The sequence below is a fragment of the Neomonachus schauinslandi genome, chromosome 15 (genome assembly GCF_002201575.2).
Source record: "Neomonachus schauinslandi chromosome 15, ASM220157v2, whole genome shotgun sequence".
NCBI classification, from domain to species: domain Eukaryota; kingdom Metazoa; phylum Chordata; class Mammalia; order Carnivora; family Phocidae; genus Neomonachus; species Neomonachus schauinslandi.
Genome location: NC_058417.1, coordinates 27,300,366 through 27,326,199, shown reverse-complemented (window position 1 = coordinate 27,326,199; position 25,834 = coordinate 27,300,366). Strand labels below are relative to the sequence as shown.

Here is a 25,834-nt window from a genome sequence, read left to right as displayed (position 1 = left end):
CGGCTCAGGTCATGGTCCCAGGGTCCTAGGATCGAGCCCCGCATCGGGCTCCCTGGTCAGTGGGAAGCCTGCTTCTCCCTCTCCCACTCCCCATGCTTGTGTTCCCTCTCTCACTGTGTCTCTGTCAAAAAATAAATAAAATCTTTAAAACAAAACAAATAAAATCCTCAGAGAGCTAAAAGACCTTGCATCTGAAAAATAAGTGTAAGAAGCTATACAAATAGAAAATTTAAAAAGAGGTCTTAAATATATGACTGTAGAAGTAAAAAACTGAATATATGCATTGAGCAAAAAATATGGATAGAAAACAAAATTTTTTTTTAATTAGAAGACCACTGTAGGGGTTCTAAATTAAAAACCAAGGAGGGGGGGGACGCTTGGGTGGCTCAGTCAGTTAAGCGGCTGCCTTCGGCCCAGGTCATGATCCCAGGGTCCTGGGATCGAGTCCCACATCGGGCTCCTTGCTCAGCGGGAAGCCTGCTTCTCCCTCTGCCTGCCACTTCCCCTGCTTGTGCTCTGTCTCTCTGACAAATAAATAAATAAATAAATAAATAAATAAATAAATAAATAAAACCAGTTGATTAAATCATTTGGTTAAATCAATATTCAGTATTTATATTTCTCTTATGCAAACATGCACAGCAGCGCGTGGTCATTGAAAGTCACTAAGTTTCCTTTAATTTTGTTTTTTCTCTTTTTAGTTTTTTTTTTTTCTCTGTTTAATTTTACCTTTTTTCACTTGGTTTCTTTTCCCTCAATTAGGAATGGCCTAATTCTTCCCACACCTTCCAATAGCCTATTATTCTCTACAGAGAAAGTCACACCAGATATTCTTTCTGGAGATCTGTCTACTTCTATTTTTCGCCTATGTAAACCCATCACTGTTTTTTAAAGTTTAATTTAAGTAATCTTTACACCCAATGTGAAGCTTGAACTCATGACCCTGAGATCAAGAGTCGTATGCTGTACTGATTGAGCCAGCCAGGCGCCCCTAAACCCATCACTCTTTCAGCCTACTACATGGGTAGGCTGCATAGGTAATAGTTTAAATGGGAATCAAATTCTGTATTGGAGTTAAATTTTCCTTCATCATGACAAAGACATCACTTTATTGATTTCTACCCTCCAAAAGTTATTGAGAAGGCTTTCTGATTCCTGATCTTTTTAATGTGACATATGTGACTAACCTTTCATTCTCTCTTGGAAAAGCTGAAGAATCATCTCTTTGTTTCTATTATTCTGTAATTTCCTAATGATGTGTCATAGTGTGTCTTAAAGTCATTCATTTTATGGGGTGCCTGACAAGGGCCATTTCAACCAGGAAACTTTCATGTTGGGAAATTCTCTTGTATTATTTCATTGGTGATTTCCCCTCCTTGGTTTTTATTTTTATTTTTTTTTAAAGATTTTATTTGACAGAGAGAGCACTAGCAGAGGTTTTAAACTATATTAGGAAAAATAGAAAAGAGATGGTGGTGCAAGAGAGCTAAATCCTCCTTTACTTTTTTTTAAAGTAAGCTCTACGCCCAATGGGGGGCTTGAACTCATGACCCTGCAATCAAGAATCGCATGCTCTACTGACTGAGCCACTCAGGCACCCCACTATTTGAGTTTTTAAATCAAGTAGTTGTGTTACTTTGAAAGAAAATTTAAAAGTGTGTTGTGAAATATCTGTACTTTGGGTCTCTCATCATTTAGTTTTAAATAAAGTGCCAAAAATAGTACTCACGTGACTACATTTAATTATTTACACTTAGAAGCCTACTGAGAGATCGTATTTTTATATACCAGGCCCCTGGAGATACTTTAACCTGGTCAAACTGTGAGGGTCAGGAAGGACTGGAAATACAGGTGCACAAGGATTTGTTCTAGGAAGAAGCAGTGAAAACTGCATCTATAAGACAGGTGAATATGAGCTTGGAGGTCAAGTTAGATCTGGGAACTAGGAAGAACCAGAACATACCATACCCTGAAACTGAAACACAATCAGCAGAATAAAAAGGTTAACAGTTGTCTGCAGACACATCCAGTTGCCAGCAATACCTTCTCAAAGACATAACTAAGAGGCTTTTAAAAATACCCAGATCTGGGTCGCCTGGGTGGCTCAGTCGGTTAAGCAGCTGCCTTCGGCTTAGGTCACGATCCCAGGGTCCTGGGATCGAGTCCCGCATTGGGCTCCTTGCTCAGCAGGGAGCCTGCTTCTCCCTCTGCCTGCAGCTCCCCCTGCTTGTACTCTCGCTCACTCTCTCTTGCCCACGCTCTAATAAATAAATAAATAAAATCTTAAAAAAAAAACCCCAGATCTGGGGTGGCTGACTGGCTCAGTTGGTGGAGCATGTGACACTTGATCTCGGGGTTGTGAGGTTGAGCCCCATGCTGGGTATAAAGATTATGTAAAAAAAATAAAATCTTTAAAAAAACCCCCAAAAAACCAGGGGCATCCGGCTTTCTGCTCAGCGGGGAGCCTGCTTCTCCCTCTCCCTGACACGGCCCCTGCTTGTGCTCTCTGTCAGATAAATAAATAAAATCTTAAAAAAATATCCAGATCCAATCCAGGTGTTGTGTCCTATAATAAAAGACAGCTGAAATTATTCTACTTAACTGTTAACTGTCTCAGGTAGAAAGGATTAACAGAAGAGGGTGGTCTCCTAAACAGGGCTCAAAAGTCCCAAATGGCTGCCTGGCAGATGAAAATAGCTATTTAAGGGGCGCCTGGGTGGCTCAGTCGTTAGGCAGCTGCCTTAGGATCAGGTCATGATCCCAGGGTCCTGGGATCGAGCTCCCTGCTCAGCGGGAGGCCTGCTTCTCCCTCTCCCACTCCCCCTGCTTGTGTTCGCTCTCTCGCTCTCTCTCTCTCCATCAAAATAAATAAATAAAATGTTAAAAAAAATAGCTATTTAAGAGAGTAATATATCCTGGTTATTTTAACAGCCTCAAGAGTCCAGAATTCAAACTGACCTAGAGAAGAACAAACCAGTCAGAAATAAACCTTAATCCTCTTTTCTCACAAGAGATAAAATCGGGGGGTGCCTGGGTGGCTCAGCCGTTAAGCGTTTGCCTTCGGCTCGGGTCATGATCCCAGCGTCCTGGGATCGAGCCCCACATCGGGCTCCCTGCTCTGCGGGAAGCCTGCTTCTCCCTCTCCCACTCCCCCTGCTTGTGTTCCCTCTCTCGCTGTCTCTCTGTCAAATAAATAAATAAAATCTTTAAAAAAAAAAAGATAAAATCGGGAGAAACAATAAAGTTAGCATTCCGATGCCACCAATTAGGTGGTACAGGTTTACTTGCTTGACAAAAATACAGAATAACAGAAAAAATGCAGAATAACAGTATATTATTTAGTAATAAAAAGGAACAAAATAATAATAAATGTATCAGTATGAATGAAGCTCAAAAACATGACATGAAAGAAGTCAGACACAACACTCTTTATGGTTCCATTTTATTTATTTATTTTTTTAAAGATTTTATTTATTTGAGAGAGAGAATGAGAGAGAGAGCGAGCATGAGAGGGGGTAGGGTCAGAGGGAGAAGCAAACTCCCCGCTGAGCAGGAAGCCCCATGCGGGACTCGATCCTGGGACTCCAGAATCATGACCTGAGCCGAAGGCAGAAGGCAGTTGCTTAACCAACTAAGCCACCCAGGCATCCTACGGTTCCATTTTATATGAAATTTCTAGACAAGGCAAATCAATAAGAGAAAGATCCATTGTTGCCTATGGCTAGGGTTGGGGCATGGCAACTGGGCACAGGAGAATTTGGGGGGGGGGTCATAAAAATGTGCTAAAACTGGATTGTGGTAATGGTTGGACAATTGTATAAAATATTAATCATTAAGCCAAATAATGACTGAATGTTATGTGTATATTATACTTCAATAAAGCGGTTAAAAATGTCAAGAAAAAGAGCTGTTATCTTTAGAGATACATACTGAAATCATCATGGCTGAAATACTATATATGGGATTTACTTCAAAACAGGTTTGGGGGGACGCCTGGGTGGCTCAGTTGGTTAAGCGGCTGCCTTCGGCCGGGGTCATGATCCCAGGGTCCTGGGATCGAGTCCTACATTGGACTCCTTGCTCAGCAGGGAGCCTGCTTCTCCCTCTCTCTCCCTCTGCTTGTGCTCTCTGTCAAATAAATAAAATCTTAAAAAAAAAAAAAAACAGGTTTGGAGGTTTAGGATGTGGAGGTATAGATGAAACAAGATTGGTCTTGAGTTGATCACTGCTGAAGCTTGGTGTGGCTAAACGGGAGACTATTTTAGTTTACATTAGAGTTTTTCATAATAAAAAAACAAGTTTTTCATAATATAAAGGAGACCATCCCTTCCTTCATGATTTTGAGTACCTGAGATGTTGATACCCTGGCCTCCCCATCTGTGAATAAGAATGGATGGAGAGGAGGAACAGGAGGTACAGCGTCCTGGATTCTATATTTAATAGGTGAAAAAAGAACTGAAGGTACAGATCAGATTTAGGGGTCCTATTTTTCTCCTTTCTTCTCATATCACACATTCAATCCACAGTCTTTATCGTTTTTCTTAAAAAATAATAAGAATCTGACCACTTCTCACCATCTCCAGTGCTACCACTTTGGTACAAGCCATTCTCATCTTATGCCTAGAAGAGTGCAGTAACCTAAGTGATCTCCCTTCTTCCAGTCTATTAACACAGTAGCCAAGTATCCTGCTAAAGCCTAAATCCAATCATGTCACTCTTTTGCTCAAAAAACTAATTTAACATAACTCTGAGAAAACAGAAGAGAAGGAAACATTTTCCACGTCCCAATTGACACCAAGGATCTTCAGTGGTGCACCCAAGGGAAAGAGCCAACTTATTTTATGAACCAGCATTACTCTGATACCTAAACCAGATGAAGACCATGTAAGAAAAGTACAGACTATTATCCATCATGGACATAGATACAAAATTACTTTAGTTCCTCTAAAATTGCAAACCAAATCCAGCAATAAAGGAAAAGGGTAAAATATCATGTGGGGCTTATCCCGGGAATACAAAGTTGGCTTAACATTAGAAAATCAAGCCATATAATTCATCATATCCACAGATTAAGAAGTAGTTGCAGAAAAAGTTAACAAAATTCAGCATCCATTTATGATTTTTAAAAAATGTATCAAGGTATCAGTTTGATAAACGGTATCTATGAAAATCTACAGCTAATATACTTCATGGTAAAAGTATCTTTCTTCCAGATAAAGAACAAAACAAGAATGACTACTTTAGTCACTTTTATTCAACACTATACTGGAGGTTCTTAGCTAGAGCTTACTGCAAGGAAAACAAAAACTCTTGGTTTGGAAAGAAAGAAGGAAAAATGTTTTTATTCACATATGACAGCAGTTTATGTAGAAAATCCTAAAGCATTTACCCCCCCCAATACTAAAACTCATAATGGAATTTAGCAAAGTCACAGGATACAAGATTAATACATAAAAATCAATTGTATTTCGGGGCACCTGGGTGGTTCAGTTGTTAAGCGTCTGCCTTTGGCTCAGGTCATGATCCCAGGGTCCTGGGATCGAGCCCCACATCGGGCTCCCTGCTCCGCGGGAAGCCAGCTTCTCCCTCTCCCACTCCCCCTGCTTGTGTTCCCTCTCTCGCTGTGTCTCTCTGTGTCAAATAAATAAAATCTTAAAAATAAATAAGTAAACTTAACAATATAGTTTATATTTTAAAAAATCAATTGTATTTCTTTTTTATTAAAGATTTTATTTATTTATTTGAGACAGAGAGCACAAGCGGGGGAGAGGGAGAAGCAGGCTCCCTGCCGAGCAAGAAGTCCAATACAGGGCTTGATCCCAGGACCCTGGAATCATGACCCAGGCCGAAGGCAGACGCTTAACTGACTGGGCCACCCAGGCACCCCAAAAATCAATTGTATGTCTGTGTACCAGCAACAAAACACTTAGAAAATGAAAATTTTAAGTCAAAGAAAGACAAATCCCACATGATTTCACTTATATGTAGAATCTATAACAAAACAAAATTTAGATTCACCAATATAGAGAACAAATTGATGGTTGGTTGTCAGAGGGGAGGGGGGCAAGGGGTGTAATGGAAGAAGGGGATTAAGAAGTACAAACTTCCAGCTATAAAATAAATAAGTCATGGGGATGTAATGTACAGTATGGGGAATTTGGTCAATAATCTATTAATTTTGTAAGGTGATAGATGGTAAATGTATACAAATGTCCAATCACTATGTTGTACACCTGAAACTAATCTAAATATTTTATGTCAATTATACTTGAATAAGTAAAAGAAAATGAAATTTCAAAATACTATTTACAAGTGGCAAATACTTCACATTTTCCTACCACTCAAATTTCTTCCTGTATTTTCTTCTATCACTCTAGTCTACAATATATATTTTTTTCAAATATTTTATTTATTTATTTGACAGAGAGAGAGAGCATGAGCAGCAGGGAGGAAGAAGGCGAGAGGGAGAAACAGGCTCCCCACCCAGCAGGGAGCCCGACATGGGGCTCGATCCCAGGACCCTGAGATGATGACCTGAGCCAAAGGCAGATGCTAAACCGACTGAGCCACCCAGGTGCCCCATAGTCTACAATATTATTAACAAATTACTTCTTTTTATGACTGGAAGGGGCAAAATCCTAACAGTTTCTTTTAAAACCCCAAAGCCTTGCTAATATCCTTATCCTTCCAAGTGAGGAGCTAACAAGTAATAAAGAAATGTGATTTAAAATTATCAAGGTGGGGCGCCTGGGTGGCTCAGTCGGTTAAGCCTCTGACTCTTGGTTTTGGCTCAGGTCATAACCTTGGTTTAGGGTCATGGGATGGAACCCTGCGCTCAGCAGGGAGTCTGCCTGAGTTTTGCTCCCCCTGCCCCTCCCCCCCACTGGTGCGCATATGCACGCGCTCGCGCTTTCTCTCAAATAAATAAATCTTTAAATAAAATAAAATAACCGGGGCACCTGGGTGGCTCAGTCGTTAAGCGTCTGCCTTCGGCTCAGGTCATGATCCCAGGGTCCTGGGATCGAGTCCCACATCCGGCTCCCTACTCAGCGGGAAGCCTGCTTCTCCCTCTCCCATTCCCCCTGCTTGTGTTCCTGCTCTCGCTATCTCTCTCTCTGTCAAATAAATAAATAAAAATAAATAAATAAATAAAATAAAATAAAATAACCAAGGGAACCGACTGAAGAACAGAAAATTGTTCCATAAATAAAAGGACAGAGGGCGCCTGGGTGGCTCGGTTAGGCGACTGCCTTTGGCTCAGGTCATGATCCTGGAGTTGCGGAACGGAGTCCCATATCCGGCTCCCTGCTCAGCGGGGAGTCTGCTTCTCCCTCTGACCCTCCCCCCTCTCATGTGCTCTCTCTCATTCTCGATCTCTCAAATAAATAAAATCTTTAAAAAAAATAAAAGGATAGAGGAAGGAAGGTACTGGGGTAGGGAATATCAGCCAAACGCTCAGTATAAACACCAGCACAAACATTATTTATTGAGGCAACTATTATGAAACAGCTAAACAAGTTTTACAAGTAGTACTCTGGGGGTCGCCTTGCTGGCTCAGTAGGTAGAGCATGCCAGTCTTGATCTGGGGTTGTTGAGTTCAAGCCCCATGTTAGGCCTAGGGTTTACTTTAAAAAAAGAAAGAAAAAAAAAAAAGTAGTGCTCTGGGGAAAGGAATGGGGCAGGGTGAGAAAGAGTGGATGTTACTTTAATAAAATTATTTGGGGGTAAAAGAATCAAGGTCTAGGAGAAAACATAAAATACTTTCAGTAGGAGAGATTGTACTGTAGTCCGGTTCTTCATTTTCGGGAAAATCTAACGATACAGCTCATGAAACATACCTGAAAAGAAACCCCTCTGAAATTTTAACTACTCAGTTAAATATAAGTGGTAAATAATAAACAGATGCAGATAGCCTAAGGTGGTGCGAAGTGAGCCCTCTAGTGGTCGGCAGAAGAGTACACTCCATTGGGCTAAACAACTGGTACCAAGCGAACAGCCACGCAAGCAATAATGGCTGCACACGTCGTTATACTATCGTAAATAACAGAATAATAATAAAACCATATTAATGAATTAAAAGCCAAACAGTAGTAAGAGAACCACTATCTTTTAAAATACAAGTTACCAATAGAGAGTGGAAAATGCCCTTTTACCAAAAATCACAGTCCAGTTTTCCAAATTTGAAATTTTCTAAGATCAGCACACGCTATTCAGAATATAATGTAAACAAACCAACAAACTCATTTATATACCCAACCACCCTTTACCAATACTGCTCCATAACTACTATCTTAAGTAGAGCGTCTACTGACCCACAAGCTCAAAATCATTACCAAAACCTAAAAAATAAAAAAAAAACCGTAAAGAAAAAAAAAAACCCAAAACAAAATTATTTCTTCTCTTAAACACAAATCAGGGGAAAGCGCGAACGCAGTCCCCCACTACCACAAATTATGCAGTCGAGTTTCCCACATTTGGGGAAATCGCAGGGGTCAGCACATCCGGAGTGCAATGGATAAGCCTCGCCCTGGGAAAACCACCTTCGTGATCATGGTATCTCCCCTGCCAGGTAAGTATGAGCTGAAACAGTTGTCTGGCACCTCACCCTCAGATTCAAGTCATTCTAAAGATAGGATCACTTTTCTCATGCATTCTATCAACCCCGTTTCTTCTGAAATAGAGAGTCTCCAAGTTATAGTTACTATGCAGCAATATTTTGTATATCTGGATAGTAAACAAAATCTAGGAAATATATGCCCAGTGTAAGCACGACCAGCAGTCACTGCGCTTATCTACATATTCCACACCCCTTTTGCGCATCCTATTCCCTAGCTACTAGTGCTGTTCAAATGAAATTTAAAGGGAAAGACACTCTACAGATTTAAAGATAAACGACATTAATTAGTTCCTTCTTTCAAGGTGTGGGAGCTAATGATGTCACTGATGTCTGGCGCAGTTCAGCAAGCCAGGTAATTGAAAGATCAAGTCTAAAAATGGCAAAACTACATAGGAAAATCCAGTCCGTGTTTTGCTAAAAATAGGTAGTTCAAGGCTTCAAGCACAAGTTCAAAATATGCTCTCTTTCAAATATACAGCAAGTCGGAGCACCTGGGTGGCTCAGTCGTTAAGCGTCTGCCTTCGGTTCAGGTCATGATCCCAGAGTCCTGGGATCGAGCCCCGCATCGGGCTCCCTGCTCAGCGGGAAGCCTGTTTCTCCCTCTCCCGCTCCCCCTGCTTGTGTTCCCTCTCTCGCTGTGTGTGTCTCTGTCAAATAAATAAATAAAATCTTTAAAATATATATATATATATATACAGCAAATCATCACCCTTACTTGAAAAAGCTGTTGTATAAACACTAGTTCTAATTCAGAAGCAACCTACCTAGGCAAAAGCTCACGCAGCGCCCCCTTCCTACACAGACGTTTGGGGAAGTCCCAGGGGTTTGCAGAGCTGGAATGTGACGATGGTCCACACAACTGGAAACTGCCACGCTGACCAGAATGTCTCCCTTCCCAGGCATCAATAAATTGTGTTTCTAAGTATCCTGAACCCCGCCCCTCCCCCCGCGCCAACTCCCCTGTGTTCTATACTACAAGCCGTCATCCATTTCTTTTTCATGGGTGTCTCTGAAATCCAGAACAAGACTACTGGAGACTCCATCCTACAAGAAACTGCCCAGCCCTCCTTGACTCATATTAGACTCTTCAGAAAGAGCAAATCCAGTATCAGGCAATGGTTATTAATTCCAATATTCCATACCCACATATAATTATTACTAGTCTTAACCCTATCCTTTCTTCACTGTAAATTAAAGTTGGAGTTTCCAAGTTCCAACTGTTCTTCAGTTGTGTCTCCAAGATCACACCAGAATCACCTTATTTCTCAAATCTTTTTATTTTACAGGACTCCTCTGGCATTTTCTGCCAAAACAATTAGCCAGAGGTTCATATCTTTTTTTTCCAGAGTTTTATATCTTTAAAATAATGCTGTTTTTAAAAATCTTATTAAAGAACAGATGAAGAGAGATGGAGAGAAAAAATACTGGGGCAGAGTGGGGAGGAGATTCTTGTGATGTGAGCTGCAACTACTCCTCAAATCTGACCTTTTGACAGCAACCAGTTTGATTTTTATAGATTTTTCTCCCCAAAGAACTACTATATAATATATATGTATATATATCCATACACACACATAAACATATATATGTATATATGGTCTAATCTATACACAAAATATCTATTTTATTTGTGAAATTAAAGTTAAGATACCTTGAAATCTGGCAGGAACCACTCATAAGGGGAAAAGGTGCTGTCTATGAACTAGACTACTGTTACCACCAAACAACTCTTTTTTTTTTTTAAATACGGAACTTTTTTTTTTAAGATTTTTATTTATTTATTTGACAGAGAGAGAGAGACAGTGAGAGAGGGAACACAAGCGGGGAGAGTAGGAGAGGGAGAAGCAGGCTTCCCCCGGGGCAGGGAGCCCGATGTGGGGCTTGATCCCAGGACCCTGGGATCATGACCTGAAGGCAGAAGCTTAACGACTGAGCCACGCAGGCACCCCAGTTTTGTTTTGTTTTGTTTTAAGATTTTATTTCTTTATTTGACAGAGACACAGCAAGAGAGGGAACACAAGCAGGGGGAGTGGGAGAGGAAGAAGGCTTCCCGCTGAGCATGGGAGCCCGATGCGGGGCTCAATTCCAGGACCTTGGGATCATGACCTGAGCCAAAGGCAGATGCTTAAAGACTGAGCCACCCAGGTGCCCCCTCATTCTTTAATAATTAAAAAAAAAATACTTTTCATAAGGTGCTTGTATTCCCTTTCAATGAGTGTAATAGCTGAATATTTTAATTTTCACATGAGTACTAGTGGTTTTTATTTTTTTAAAGATTTTTTTTTTTTTTGAGAGAGAGAGAGAGCACAAGTGGTGGGGAGGGGTGGAGGGAGAGGGAGAAGCAGACTCCCCGCTGAGCAGGGAGCCCTATGCAGGACTCTATCCCAAGATCCTGGGATCATGACCCAAGCAGAAGGCAGACGCTTAACCAACTGAGCCACCAAGGCACCCCTAGGTGTCCTTTTTTTTTTTAATATTTATTTATTTGTATTTCTTTATTTGACAGAGAAAGACACAGCGAGTGAGGGAACAAAAGCAGGGGGAGTGGGAGAGGGAGAAGCAGGCTTCCCGCAGAGCAGAGAGCCCGATGCGGGGCTCCATCCCAGGACCCTGGGATCATGACCTGAGCTGAAGGCAGATGCTTAACAACTGAGCCACCCAGGCGCCCCACCACCAAACAACTCTTAAATTCAAACTGCCATTCTCAGATTTGTGACTAGTAGTGCTTTCTTTCTTTCTTTTTAAATTTATTTATTAGAGAAAGAGCATGAGAGAGATCACAAGCAGCGGGGAGGGGTAGAGGGAGAAGCAGGCTCCCTACTGAGCAAGGGGCCGGATGTGATGTGGGACTCGATCCCAGGATCCTAGGATCATGATCTGAGCCGAACGCAGACACTTAACCAGTTGAGCCACCCAGGTGCCCCTAGCAGTGCTTTCTTAAGCCAGAAACACATAGCTCTTAAACCACCCATACTCTTCACAAAGCTAGTTCCAATATTTCACAAGAACTTCATTGTTATTGGTCTACTTATCAAAACATCCATCTGAGACAGTCTGCCTTAAGGCAAAAAGGTGACTTTCCCTCACTTTCTTGTAGCCTGAGAAGGTTAAGAAAGGCATTAGTGCTATAATCCTCACAGGAGCCCTGCAAACCGTAGTATCCTCTGAGGAGAGCCACATTTCTGATTGGAAAAATATAAGGAAATACATGTGTTTGTTAAATAATAACATAAGTTAACACAGAAAAAGTGAAGAAGCTTTTTAGTACATCTTACTATTGCCAAAACCAGACAACGTAACCTCACAGATTAATCCCATGAACAAAAATGCAAATTATAACATCTTTATGAAGTGGATCTAGTAGGATATTAAAATAACATACACAATAACTAAATAGGTTTTATGTACCTAAGTACATAAAAGTATATGATAGAAGTAGCATATCATATAGGTGGGGACAAAGACTGATTAACTCATAAAGAGTGCATAGAAAATTGGCTCACCACTGAAAGAAGGAAAATATTACTTTCTCCTACTTAACCTTAAAAAAAAAACAGGTTAAAATATCCAAATTAAATCATAAACCATATGTAGAAAAAAACCCAGGTAATTATGTTTATAATTTTGACAAAAAGTCTTTTTTTTTTTTCTTATTTATTTATGTAAGTAATCTCTACACCCAATATGGGGCTCAAACTCATGACCTTGGGATTGAGAGTTACATGCTCTTCCAACTGAGCCAGCCAGGCACTCCAAAGAAAAGACTTTCTAAGCATGTTACCAAAGTCAGAACTAAATACAAACTTTGACTACATTTGCATACAACAAACATCAACAAAGTAGAAAACCTCAAAGTTTAAATACAAATGACAGAGTGGGAAGACATTTGCAATATACAGATTAGGCAGATAGCCTGTATAATACAATATGCATATCAGAGAGGATAGGCAGCATATGGAATAAAAGTATGGGTTTTGATGTCAAAACTGAGCAGAATACTTGGCCTATACTAAGCACAACTAAATATTAGTTGTTGTTTCTGATAATTAAAAAAACACAGACCTGTTACAAATACATATTTTATTTTTTCAAGATTTCACGTATTTGACAGAGAGAGAACACAAGCAGGGGGAGCAGCAGAGGGAGAGGGAGAAGCAGGCTTTCCGCAGAGCAGGGAGCCTGACATGGGACTTGATCCCAGGACTCTGGGATCATGACCTCAGCCAAAGGCAGATGCTTAACCAACTGAGCCACCCAGGTGCCCCTAAAGTACCTCAGTTATAAAGTGGGAAAGAATGTACAGATGTTCATAGCACCATTATTCACAATAGCCAAGAGGTGGAAGCAACCCAAGTGTCTATCCACAGATGAATGGATAAACAAAATGCGGTACATACATACAATTGATTATTATTCAGACTTAAAAAGAGAGGAAACTGACACATGCCACAACATGGATAAACCTTCAGGACATTATGTTAAGTGAAATAAACCAGTCACAAAAAGACAAATACGACATGATTCCACTTCTGTAAGGTATCAAGAGTAGTCAAACAGAAAAACAGTAAGTAGAAAGGTGGTTGCCAGTGGCTGAGGGAAGGGGAAATCAGGAGTTGCTGTTTAATGGGTACAGTTTCAGGTTTGCAAGATAAAAGAGTTCTGGAGATCAGTTGCACAACATTGTGAAGATAATTAACACTATTGAACTGTATACTTAAAAAAATTTCATGTTTTGTGTATTTTACCATTTTTACAAATTAAAAGTGAGCAAAGGATATGAGATAGTTACAATAAGGTACATTTGCCCAATGAAACTATATGAAAAAAATTTTAACCTCTCTAGTAATAAAAGATAATAACCAGTTAAAATCAATTATACCTCAATAACAAAGGGGAAAAAAAAACATTTAAAGACTCCGAAGGCCAGTGTTGGAGTGGAGGTGGGAAAACCAGCCCTCACATGCTGTTAGTAAGAGTGTAAGTGGTACAAACATTTGGCGGTATGATTCAAAATGAAAATGTGTATACTCTCTGACCCAGGAATTCTACTTCCAGAAATGTATTGAGAGAGAGAGAAAATGCTATTTCATCAGAGCAAAAAAAAAAGTGGAAATAATTCAACTATACAGTTATAAGCCAGATTAGAAAGATGGGCTTCAGGACAGAACGTATGCAACCACTAAATTTAATTTTCAAATAATTTGTAATTACATGGAAGAAAGCTTCTGACAAAATATTAAGTGAAAAACAAAAGATATACAAATTTCTTCACAATTTGACCACAATAGGTAAGATAAATATATTATATGAACTTATAGAAAGATTAAAATAAACCAAAATGTTAACATTATTATCTGTGAATTAAAAAGAAAATTTATGAACCAGTTTTATTTCCTTCTTTATATTTTCTATATTTTGTTTTCTACAACTATATACTTCCTACAAGTTTATATTTTTCACCATATTTAAAGTACAAAATAGAAAAATATAGGGAGAGAGGTGCAGGTCAATCATCTATTCTTTTAACAAATATTTACTGAGCACCTACTAAACCCATACACTGGGCTAGGGGCTCTAAAAAAAACAACAGGGAGTAAAATCCACATGGTCCTGCTATACTGAAGTTTTCCATCTAGTCAGGGAGACATATGTTACGTAAATGATCACACAGAGGCATTTGGTGGTGTGAGAGCCTTAAAAGGGAGACTTGAGTCTTACTAAGAAATTTGGTCTGTAAAGAGCAAAATAGGAAGTGACATGAGCTGAAATATAAAACTGTACTGTAGAAAGAACATTCTGGCTGTAGCATGGGAGAACAGACTAGAGGGGAGAAGACAAGATGCAGAGAGACCATCTAAAAGGATAAAGTACCTACAAGCAAAATGGTAGGAGCTTGGCCTAGAGGAGGAGGCATGAACAGAATCAAGATATGTTAAAGAGAAAATTGATAGGATTTGTGTATGCATTGAACATGGGGAGTGAAAAGGGAAGGTGTGGAGAATGATTCCTAGGTTTCTAGTCTGTGCACATGGAAGGATGGATATTCAATTCATGGAGGCAGGGAATACAGGAAGAAGACAAGGTTTTGGGAGTGGGCTGAAGAAAATAATGAGTTCGGTTTAAAATATATTTTTTAAATATTTTATTTATTTATTTGAGGGGGGTGCAGAGGGAGAAGCAGACTTCCCACTGAGCAGGGAGACTGATGCGGGCTCGATCCCAGGATCTTGGGATCATGACCTGGGCCGAAGGCACATGCTTAACTGACTGAGCCACCCAGGTGACCTTAAGTTAGGTTTGAGACAGGCTGAGTTGGAGGGGCACCTGAGTGGCTCAGTTGGTTAAACATTTGCTTTCAGCTCAGGTCATGATCCCAGGGTCCTGGAATCGAACCCCACCTCCCTGCTCATCTGGGAATCTGTTTCTCCTTCTCCCTCTGCCCCTCCCCCACACTCATGTGCTCTCTCTCTCAAATAAATAAATAAAATCTTAAAAAAAAAAAAAGATAGGCTGAGTTGGAGACCTTTGCACTGTCCAGTACGCAATCAGATACTTGCATCTGGAGGTGAGAGAACAGGGCAGGACTAGAAATATAAATTTAAGAATCGGGGTGCCTGGGTGGCTCAGTCTGTTAAATGTCTGACTTCCGTGGAGGTCGTAATCTCTCATGATCTCAGGGTCCTGGGATCACGCCCTTCGTTGGGCTCTGCTTTTAATGGGGAGTCTGCTTGTCCCTCTCCCTCTCCTTCTGCCCCTCTCCCTGCTCGTGCTTTCTCTCTCTCTTAAATAAAATCTTTCTTAAAAATTAAGAAAAAAAATCACTGGCATATAGTCACTGAACTGTGAATGAGATAGCAGAGAGAGAGAGAGAATGAGAGAACAAGAGAAGAGAGAACAGAATAGTCAGCAAAAGGTCAGCTATGGGGTCTTAAAAGAACTGTAACATTTCAGGGCCAGGTTCTGGAAGATGAGCTTCCTAGGGAGACAGAAAAGCCAGATGGATATGAAGGAAATCAGGAGTGTGGTGGCATCACAGAAATGAGATTTCAAGAGTTTGTGGACAACAAATAAATACTGAGCTCCTACTATGTATAAGGCTTTGTACAACTGATATTGATACTCCAAATATTTGTGTTTGAGGCTTTAAGTTTTATCATAACCACCTTTAAAGCTAAGCCTTGATTCAAAGTTTTGTTTCTTAGTTGAAACAGCACTCATTTCTCTCTCCATTCCCAAATCCACTTGAACATTCAAGCTCACCATTTTTAGAAGTTCTATATTTTTAGGTTAAAAGAAAATGAATTTCGGGTGCCTGGGTGGCTCAGATGGTTGAGCGTCTGCCTTCGGCTCAGGTCCTGGGATCGAGTCCCACATCGGGCTCCCTGCTCGGCAAGGAGCCTGCCTCTCTCTCTCTCTCTCTCTGTCTCTTATGAATAAATAAATAAAATCTTTAAAAAAAAAAAAGAAAATGAATTTCTCCTCAGCTATAACAGAAATATTCAGATTACTCCTCTCCCATATCTCTAGAAAATAGACCAGTTTACTTGAATACTTAGATTAACTATAGATATTGGCAGAAATAGCTCATTCCTACCCTTAGTATCATATCTAGATAGCAATGAAAGCCAGAAATGCTCAATAATGATCCTGATTGATAGGCTCCACGACGGCAGAAGTTCTGTCATTTGCCCTGTAACCATGCACATAACTGGCACTTAATAAATATTTAATCTTGCTTAAATGATCTAATCTTAATAATTTTAAACGGGAACCCAAGTAAACTATTCACAGATTATTGCAAGCATCAAGTTAAATGAAATATGTAAAAGCACTTTCCTTTGGCACTTTACAATTGTAGGCACTTAAAAAACGTCTCAGCATTAGCACTCTACTGAGCTAGGTGTTTAATAAAGCTTTATTCAATTGAAGACACATCTAGAGTATTTTTAAATGGATAAACTAAAATTATGTACCCTTTCTGTACTAAAACCTTTATATTTGTTAATTTGATCTTTCCAATAATCCCATGAATTATTATCTTTTACTTGTAGGTGAGGAAACTGAGTAACTTGCTGCAAGGCTTACAGTTGGTAATTTCCAGAGATGTGATACAAACCCAAATTTGTATGACTTCAAGGCTCATGCTCATTTGTCCATAGCAGTGACTCTCAAACTTTTTCATCAAGTAACCCCAAATTGCAACGGAAAAAAAAAAAATTCCTAGGAGGCTTTGGGAGACTATTGAAGTATCCAGTTTAAACTGGATCTTTCTTCAAATTCTTATGTTTATTCGAAAATTTATTTTTATGTTTGCTTTTTACTTTACAGTACGTTAACGTTTACTTAACATAAAATATTTTAAATAGCTTACCAGTTAAATCATTCAATTATTCCCTCTTAAAAAAAAAAAAAAAACTGAGCGAATCTGACACCATAGGAAGGTGTATCTTCCATAAAAATCCCACAGTTTTGTTCAGTTCTTGGTGCCTGGCCTCATAAACCTGGATCCTAGTTTGAAAGCCTGACTATGGAGCAAACCATATTAAAGAAATCTGAAGAATGATGTGAAAACAATAATTATAGACAACTCAAGGCTCAGAATAAGATGTTAATAACACATAAATGTATGACTACAGATAGAGTCAACTACTTTCGTAAGTCTCCACAGCCAATGAAACAAAGTTCTAAACACGACTGATTCCATTGAGTTTGAGCAAACCAAGTAAAGCACTGTCGTTGAATATGTTAACACCATCTCTTCTTCACCCAAGACCCTGGTTGTTTTGTAAGCATGAATTCTCCCCGCGGACATTTATGTAATACCCACTGTGTGCCCAGATGTGACTCATACCAGTAGTTAAACAAGGTATTGAGTGGCAAACAATCCACATTTTGACCAGTCCTACCAGACTTTCCCTGTCGTACCAAATGGGGGACAAACATTTCTCGAATTCTACCCCCGAAACCCCATCCAAAAGGGGCTCTCAATTTGGAGGTAGCTCGGGGTAGAAGAAAGGGTACTAGGTTTTAATTCTGTTTTGAAGAAAACTATGCTCTAAGCTTCTGTGTCCTCGTTTTCCTCCTGGTACGGTTGTGAGCATTTGAAATGTGTGGGATTTGCTAAAGTGCTCAACATATGTTTCCTTCCTTAGATCTTACGTACTTAAAGGGCTCTGATTTGCAATATTTAGGGAGTTCCTTTAAGCTAGGGGGAAAAATTCAAGGCTAAGAATCTTAACAAATGTAGTGAACAAGTTACTGCCCTAAAGAAATCACACTCACTTAGGCAAAGAAAAACTTCGTAACCCACCTTCCAAACCGCCTCAATTCCCTCAAAGTTCTCCATTTTAGAAGGGGTCCCTTCTCAACTCTGTACCAGAGCAGGAGCTCTTGCGTAGCCCAATTACTCCCTCTCAGGACGGGAGCCCACGCCCAGCCCACTACGGGGACATTACTTGCTTACTTTTCCAGCTACTTCTTAAGTTAGGCAGGCCGTGAACCAACGGTCTCAGAAACCACCATGCTTCAGACTGGACTCGCGAGGAAGGCGTGGGTGGATGCGAGGATTGGGCGCCTAGCGCTCCCGGTGGCGGTGGGGGGCTGGCCCACAATTCCTCGCGCGGGCGAGGCCGAGGGTGAGGGCGGGAAAGGCAAAGGGGGAAGGCAAGGGGGATACCCGACGAGAAAAGGTAGAAAACTGGAACCCTATAATGGAGACACCGATTAATCCTTATATGACTGTATCATACCCCAAGCCGGTAAGCGGCTAGTGTGTGCGTTACCCCCATTTGGGGGTAGATCATTCCTATTAATAACCTTGAGGTTCCACCCAAGAGTCCAGGGCTGAGGTGTGGAGATGTGGTGTGTAAGGCCTGGCTCTCCATCTTGCGGTCTCCACCCATCTTTCTACTGCCAGGATGTATGTTTGATGGGGAAACCCTAAAAGGGATTTGTAAGAATCACAACAGAAATCGTGCAGTTACGGAGAAAATACAACAATCCTCCTCAGAAGGGCCAAGCCCGAGGCCGCGTGCAGTCAGGCCAGAGACTCCGCCCCTTCCGCCTTACGTCTGACGTCACACGGCGCGCGCGCGGTCGTGCGGAGTTGAGACTGGGGTGTAGCTACTCTGCGTAGGTGTCTGGTTTTGAAATGCAGCGGGACTTAGTGAGTTTCCCGCTGTCCCCAGCGGTGCGGGTGAAGCTGGTGTCTGCAGGTTTCCAGACAGCTGAGGAACTCCTAGAGATGAAACCGTCCGAGCTCAGCAAAGGTAACGACTCCTGGCGGCAAGTTGAGGCACACGGACCGCCGTCGGTGCCGCCTCCATCTCGATTCTTCCGCCTTCAGGTTTCCACCCTGTCTCCGCCAGTTTCCTCCGCCCAAGGCTGCATTTGCAACGTGAAACCGCTCCTTGACTCCAGTTAAACAGGGTGTGAATGGTTAGAGCTGTGGTCCTGAAAACGTTTACTAATTGCTTTCTCTACCCGTGCCTGCTGAATCCTCTTGAGGATTATCTGTTACTCAAAAGAACCCTGTTAACGTGGATTATTATGTCCAATATGATGAAGGAACAGATGCTTGGGGAGGTTAAGTAACTTTTCATGATGACTGGGTTAGGAAATTGCGGAGCCAGGATTGGTACCCAGACAGCTGGTCTAGTTTTAGCTGTTCCAAAATCCAAGGGGCAAGGGATTATATTTGAGAAATGGAGGATTCGTGATAGGACTAGAGACACTAGGTGAGAAAGGGAGCAGAATCTCCAGCACGTGGAGAAAGCAACAGAAAGAAGATACTGCTTCTCTTCTGTAATTCGCTGGAAAAACAAAACAAGAAACCCCAAACCTCTCATTCCAGAACACTGTAGATTAAACATTGGTGGGAACCACTGTATCATCATGCGGTATACAAAAATGAAGCTGTCGGGCGCCTGGGTGGCTCAGCTGGTTAAGCAGCTGCCTTCGGCTCAGGTCATGATCCTGGAGTCCCGGGATCGAGTCCCGCATCGGGCTCCCTGCTCGGCGGGGAGCCTGCTTCTCCCTCTCCCTCTACTGCTCCCCCGCTTGTGCTCTCTCTCTGTCAAATAAATAAAATCTTTAAAAAAAAAAAAAACAAAAATGAAGCTGTCTGCGGTCTCACTGTGCATGTTACACGAGGGTATGCTCAGAACTGCTCGTAAGATAGAACAAAATTTTAAGTCCTTGCCCTTAACAAATGGAAAGTAATGAGGTTTCAACTCACCCCTCAGGAATAAATGTTGTAGACCCAATGTTAACTGTTTTAAATCTTACACTGCGTTCGGTTTCCCAACGTTTTTGTTTGTTGGTTTAAGGGTTTTATTTATTTGTTTGAGAGAGGACAAGCAGGAGGAACTGCAGAGGGAGAGGGAGAAGCAGGGAGTCAGATATGGGGCTTGATCCCAGGACTCTGGGATCACGACCTGAGCAGAAGGCAGCCCTGTCTCCCAAAGTTTGATGGTTTTTTTTTTTCTTTCAACAAGTTGGTTTTGCAGAAAAGAAATGAGAGAATCTGCATGATAATGGTAGCTAACAATTACTGAGCGTTTTGGATGGCCTCGGTATCCTACCCAGCTGTTCAATATGTCTCATTCCCATTTTACAGAAAAAAAAGATCTGAGACAAAAAAAAAAAAAGTAACTCGCCCATACTAAGTAACTTCATAATAAGTGGTTCAGTCAGGGTTTACAAACCCAAGAAATCTGACTCCAGAATTTAGGCTTTTTAAATAGGATTTTCATTTCTTTATCACCCTATTGTCTTTTATTAGTGCCAAATTTGTATTCATATCCTAAGCAAATCAGGCACTGACCTATCAGACTCATAAGTGATGTCACCCTCACCTTTCATTATTCCTTTCATTAGCAGCTTGTTTTGTAATTGCCATTTTCTCTTCTCAAGCCATATTGTCTGATAAGAATGAAATTATATAGTTGAGGAAGCATAAGTGTATTGTTTAAAGTATTTGTGCATCAAATAATTGTTCTCATTAAAAATTTTGGAGTGATACGTGAATTTTTCATGGTAGTGTTTCTATGAGAAGTTTTTATTATGAATAATACATGCACAAACTTCTTAAAGTTAAATCTTGTTTTAGGCGGTTAGAGGTCATTTTCATTCTCTTCTGAAAAATAATTTTTTTTTAAAGATTTTATTTATTTATTTGACAGAGAGAGAGAGATAGCGAGAGCAGGAACACAAGCAGGGGGAGTGGGAGAGGGAGAAGCCGGCCTCCAGTGGAGCAGGGAGCCTGATGCGGGACTCGATCCCAGGACTCTGGGATGACCTGAGCTGAAGGTAGACGCATAACAACTGAACCACCCAGGCGCCCCTGAAAAATAATTTAGATGCCTTATTAGATCAAGATAACTATGATTTCATAAAACCAAAAGGGATAGTAAAAGGACTGACTGCCTGTACATTTTAATTTCTACCTCCTGAGATACTCTTGTAGGTACTCAAATGCTTTAGAGGTTTAGGTTTCTGGATTCTGCTTTTGAGGTAATAAATAAATCTTTTAAGTATGTAAAGACTAAGAAAACAAAGATGAATGCCTTTATTAACTTGAAAAATTCAGTAGTTAATGGAATGTTATATTTTATTTTTATGTTTCTGTTTGTTTTTTTTTTTTTAAGATTTTATTTATTTATTTGAGAAGGAGAGCAGAGACAGAGGGAGAAGCAGGCTTCCCGCGGAGCAGGGAGCCCGATGCGGGGCTCGATCCCAGGACCCTGGGATCATGATCTGAGCCGAAGGCAGACACTCAACCGACTGAGCCACCCAGGCGTCCCTATTTTTGTGTTTCTTTACTCTTGGCATCACTCTTATTATCTAAAAATTAAAATTAATGAAGACAACCCAATAGCATGTTAAGACTTTTAAATTTCTAAAGTCAGGGTTTGGGTTTTGTTGTTTTTTCCTTTTTCTTTTTTTACTTTCAGAAGTTGGGATATCTAAAGAGGAAGCCTTGGAAACTCTGCAAATTATAAGAAGAGAATGTCTCACAAGTAAATCAAGATATGCTGCTACAGCTGAGTCAGGCAAGAAGTGTACAGCACTGGAACTTCTTGAGCAGGAGCATACCCAGAGCTTCATAATTACCTTCTGTTCAGCACTAGATAATATTCTTGGGGGTGGAATACCCTTAACTAAAACAACAGAAATTTGTGGTGTACCGGGTATTGGAAAAACACAATTATGGTAAAGTAAAATGTTCCCTTCTTAAGTGTAGGCTTAATGACATTTTATGTAAGTAATAGAATATGGTGCTGTGGATCTACATTCAGGAGACCAAAAGAGGATGTATGTGCTCTTAATTTTTTGTGTGTGTATGCATGCACATCAAACAAAAATCAGTTTACTATTTGGGTTACTTCAGTACCCCATCTTTAAATTGATATAATTATTTTGGTATCCAAAAATGTTTCTTTTGCAACATTGTAATGTGATCATTAGGGTAAACATGTAATATTCTGTCTTATTTTATTTCATTTTTTAAAGATTTTATTTATTTACAGAGAGATAGAGAGAGCACAAGTAGGCAGAGAGGCAGGCAGAGGCAGAGGGAGGGGAGCCTGACACGGGACTTGATCCCAGGATGCTGGGATCATGACCTGAGCTGAGGGCAGACGCTTAACGACTGAGCCACCCAGGCGCCCTCTTCTGTTTTATTATAGAATTAATTCCTGGGAATATATTTGAAGATAGGTTTAGTATAAGAAAGGGTTTCATTCCCAGAGGCCTAAAAACCACTAAAAAGTCCTTAATCATGGTTTTATGGGTATACCCTCCCCCTAATCCAAATATCAGTTGATTCATATATATTTGGAGCAGAAAGTTAGCCATCTCTGTTGCCTAATGGTGGTACCTAATGGGTGGTAATGTGGAGTTTGAAAAACACTGCCTTAGATGATTATGATGATTTGGTCATTCACCTTTCTCTTGACAGTATGCAGTTGGCAGTAGATGTGCAGATACCAGAATGTTTTGGAGGAGTGGAAGGTGAAGCAGTTTTTATTGATACTGAAGGAAGTTTTATGGTTGATAGAGTAGTAGACCTTGCTACTGCGTGCATTCAGCACCTTCACCTTATAGCAGGAACACATATGGGAGAGGGTAAGTTAGCAAGTAATCCTCTTTTTCTCTATAATAAAAGTAATTAGCATTTGTACCTCTCAAGCCTCAGCAAGAAACCATTTGGAACATGAAGCTTAATGACTTGACAGCATCCTAGTGTTAAACTCTCAGATCTTTCTTTTAGACTTAGAAATGCCACAACCTAGACTGGCCTTTTCTTCTCCTTTTATGGCCCTCACTTCTTTCTTTTCTTTTTTTTTTTTTTTTAAGATTTTATTTATTCATGAGAGACAGAGAGAGAGAGAGAGGGACAGAGGCAGAGGGAGAAGCAGGCTCCCCGTGGAGCAGGGAGCCCGATGCGGGGCTCGATCCCAGGACCCTGGGATCATGACCTGAGCCGAAGGCAGACGCTTAACCGACTGAGCCATCCAGGCGTCCCGGCCCTCACTTCTTTCTTTTTTAAGATTTTATCTATTTGAGAGAGAGAGCGAGAACAAGCATGAGTGGGGGGAGGGGCAGAAGGAGAGGGAGAAGAAGACTCCCAGCTGAGCAGGGAGCCAGAGGTGGGGCCTGGATCCCCGGACCCTGGCATCTTGACCTGAGCTGAACACAGACGCCCTGCTGACTGAGTCACCTAGGCGCTCCACCAAAGGAAGGTAGCTTTGAAAAACCGTGTTGGAAATATTTAGAACATTAAGCCGATTGACCTTAGGGGGCTCTGAGTAGAATGTAATTGAGTTCATGACTGTGTTAAGTTTTATTTTTGTCAAGTAGAAATATTGTTTGATTTTTTAAGAAAACATATAGAGGTAATTTCAATTTAAATACTTAAAGGTATTCAAGTTCTTGCCCTTTTAATTACTTTTAAATCAAATGGTTTCTGGTTTGACTGTTCTAGTTTATTTTTTGGATGTGCAGTCCTCATTTTTTTTTTTTAAGATTTTATTTATTTATTTGACAGATACATAGCGAGAGAGGGAACACAAGCAGGGGGAGTGGGCGAAGGAGAAGCAGGCTTCCCGCTGAGCAGGGTTAGGGGCTTGATCCCAGGACCCTGGGATCATGACCTGAGCCGAAGGCAGACGCTTAACGACTGAGCCACCCTTATTCTTTATTTTTTTTATTTTTATTTTTTTAGAGATTTTGTTTATTCATTTGACAGAGATAGATACAGTGAGAGAGGGAACACAAGCAGGAGGAGTGGGAGAGGGAGAAGCCGGCTTCCCGCAGATCGAGGAGCCCAATGTGGGGCTTGATCCCAGGATCCTGGGATCATGACCTGAGCCGAAGGCAGACGCTTAACGACTGAGCCACCCAGGCGCCCCCCTTATTCTTTAATAATTGAAAAAAAAAATACTTTTCATAAGATGCTTGTATTCCCTTTAAATGAGTGTAATAGCTGGATATTTTAATTTTCATATGAGTACTAGTGGTTCTTTTAATTTTTTTTTTTAAGATTTTATTTATTTTTTTTTGAGAGAGAGAGCACCAGTGGTGGGGAGGGGTGGAGGGAGAGGGAGAAACAGACTACCCGCTGAGCAGGGAGCCCGATGCAGGACTCTATGCCAAGATCCTGGGGCCATGACCCGAGCAGAAGGCAGACGCTTAACCAACTGAGCCACCCAGGCACCCCCCCCCCCAAAAGTGGTTTTTAAAAAAATATATAATCTAAGGAGAATCTTACATTGTTTCTACTTAAATATCAAATTATGCTACAATAATAAAGGAAAAAAGTTACCATAAGGGAAAAAGATGCTTCTTTAGAACATTTTTCCTTTTAACTCTTAATTTGCAGTCCTATAAAAGAGAAAAACAAGAGAAATTCCATTATGTTACTTCTATTCAATGGAAGCCAATAACTAGAAATATGAAAAGGCGGGCATTAAAACTCTAGTTGTGTATATGTATAAACAATTTCTAGATAGCCTAGCATGTAAGCAAATAGTGCAAAAGGTGAAAATAAGACGTCAGGAATTATGCAATGATAGTTTATAGTAATTTTGTTACAATTTTGTTATCTTTCAATTAAAGTGAAGAATTTTGTTATTCAAAGGTATTGTTTTCCTACAGTCACCAATATATCAAAACAAATAAAACTAATTATTTTATTTTAAGATGGTTTTGTTTTATTCTAGAGCACCCAAAAGCTTTGGAGGATTTCACTCTTGAAAATATTCTTTCCCATATTTACTATTTTCGTTGTCGTGACTACACAGAGCTGTTGGCACAAGTTTATCTCCTTCCAGACTTCCTTTCAGAACACTCAAAGGTATGCCTCAAACTACTGAAATACAGCTAACCTTTGGAATGTCTTTGGCGGTGTTTGATGAGCATGAAAAATAAGTAAATAGTATAGTATCATAAGCCTGTTCAAAAATTTCTTTTTTCCTTGTCCTACAATTTACTTATATTTACACATATTTAACATACATACATATGTAATTTATGCCCAAAGTAAGAAATTGAAATGATATAGAAGGAGGTTCTGCCTCAAGTAATGGTAGAATAGCTTCTAACAAACTCTTTAGAAAGGTATAAAATGAAAAATACAACTTCCCTTCTACTGCTTCCTAACACTTCTCCCTAAAGTTGACCACTATTGTTTTTTGTGTGTCTTCTCAAAAAATTTTTTGTACATGTTGCAATATCTATCTACCCATTTTTAATATTTGCTAGTGGGGTAATACTGTAATAATGGTGTTGCACCTTCCATTTTTGCTTAGTGTTTTGCATATCTCCATCACCACATGTGGATAAACCTCATTCTTTTTTTTCAGCTACATACTGTTTAAGAGGGTGCTTTTGCTGTTGGGAATGTAAAATGGTACAGTTGCCTCAAAAAACCATATGGTGGTTCCTCAAAAAATTGAAAATAGAATTACCCTATGACCCACCAATTCCACTTTTGTGTTTATCAGCAAAAGAATTGAAAGCAGGGTCTTTTTTTTTTTTTTTTTTAATTTTTTTTTATTCTTATATTATCCCCATACATTGCATCATTAGTTTTAGATGTAGTGTTCCATGATTCATTGTTGTGCATAACACCCAGTGCTGCATGCAGAATGTGCCCTCCTCAATACCCATCACCAGGCTAACCCATCCTCCCACACCCCTCCCCTCTAGAACCCT

General features: G+C 40.3%; 1 protein-coding gene and 1 non-coding gene across 2 annotated transcripts in view; one reads left to right on the top strand and one right to left on the bottom strand.

The window, feature by feature from the left end:
* Window positions 1-8,413: 8,413 nt before the first annotated feature.
* LOC123326805 lies at window positions 8,414-8,577 on the bottom strand. The gene has a single exon (XR_006541346.1). It is a non-coding gene; the product is annotated as a U1 spliceosomal RNA (small nuclear RNA).
* Window positions 8,578-18,734: 10,157 nt separating this feature from the next.
* Window positions 18,735-25,834, top strand: part of RAD51C (RAD51 paralog C) — a 45,779-nt gene continuing 38,679 nt past the window's right edge. Inside the window, exons 1-4 of the mRNA XM_021704394.2 lie at window positions 18,735-18,885; window positions 21,571-21,829; window positions 22,578-22,744; window positions 24,841-24,974. Of these exons, the coding sequence (XP_021560069.2) occupies window positions 18,768-18,885; window positions 21,571-21,829; window positions 22,578-22,744; window positions 24,841-24,974 (678 nt within the window). The 5' untranslated portion in view covers window positions 18,735-18,767. The remainder of the gene's footprint in view (window positions 18,886-21,570; window positions 21,830-22,577; window positions 22,745-24,840; window positions 24,975-25,834) is intronic.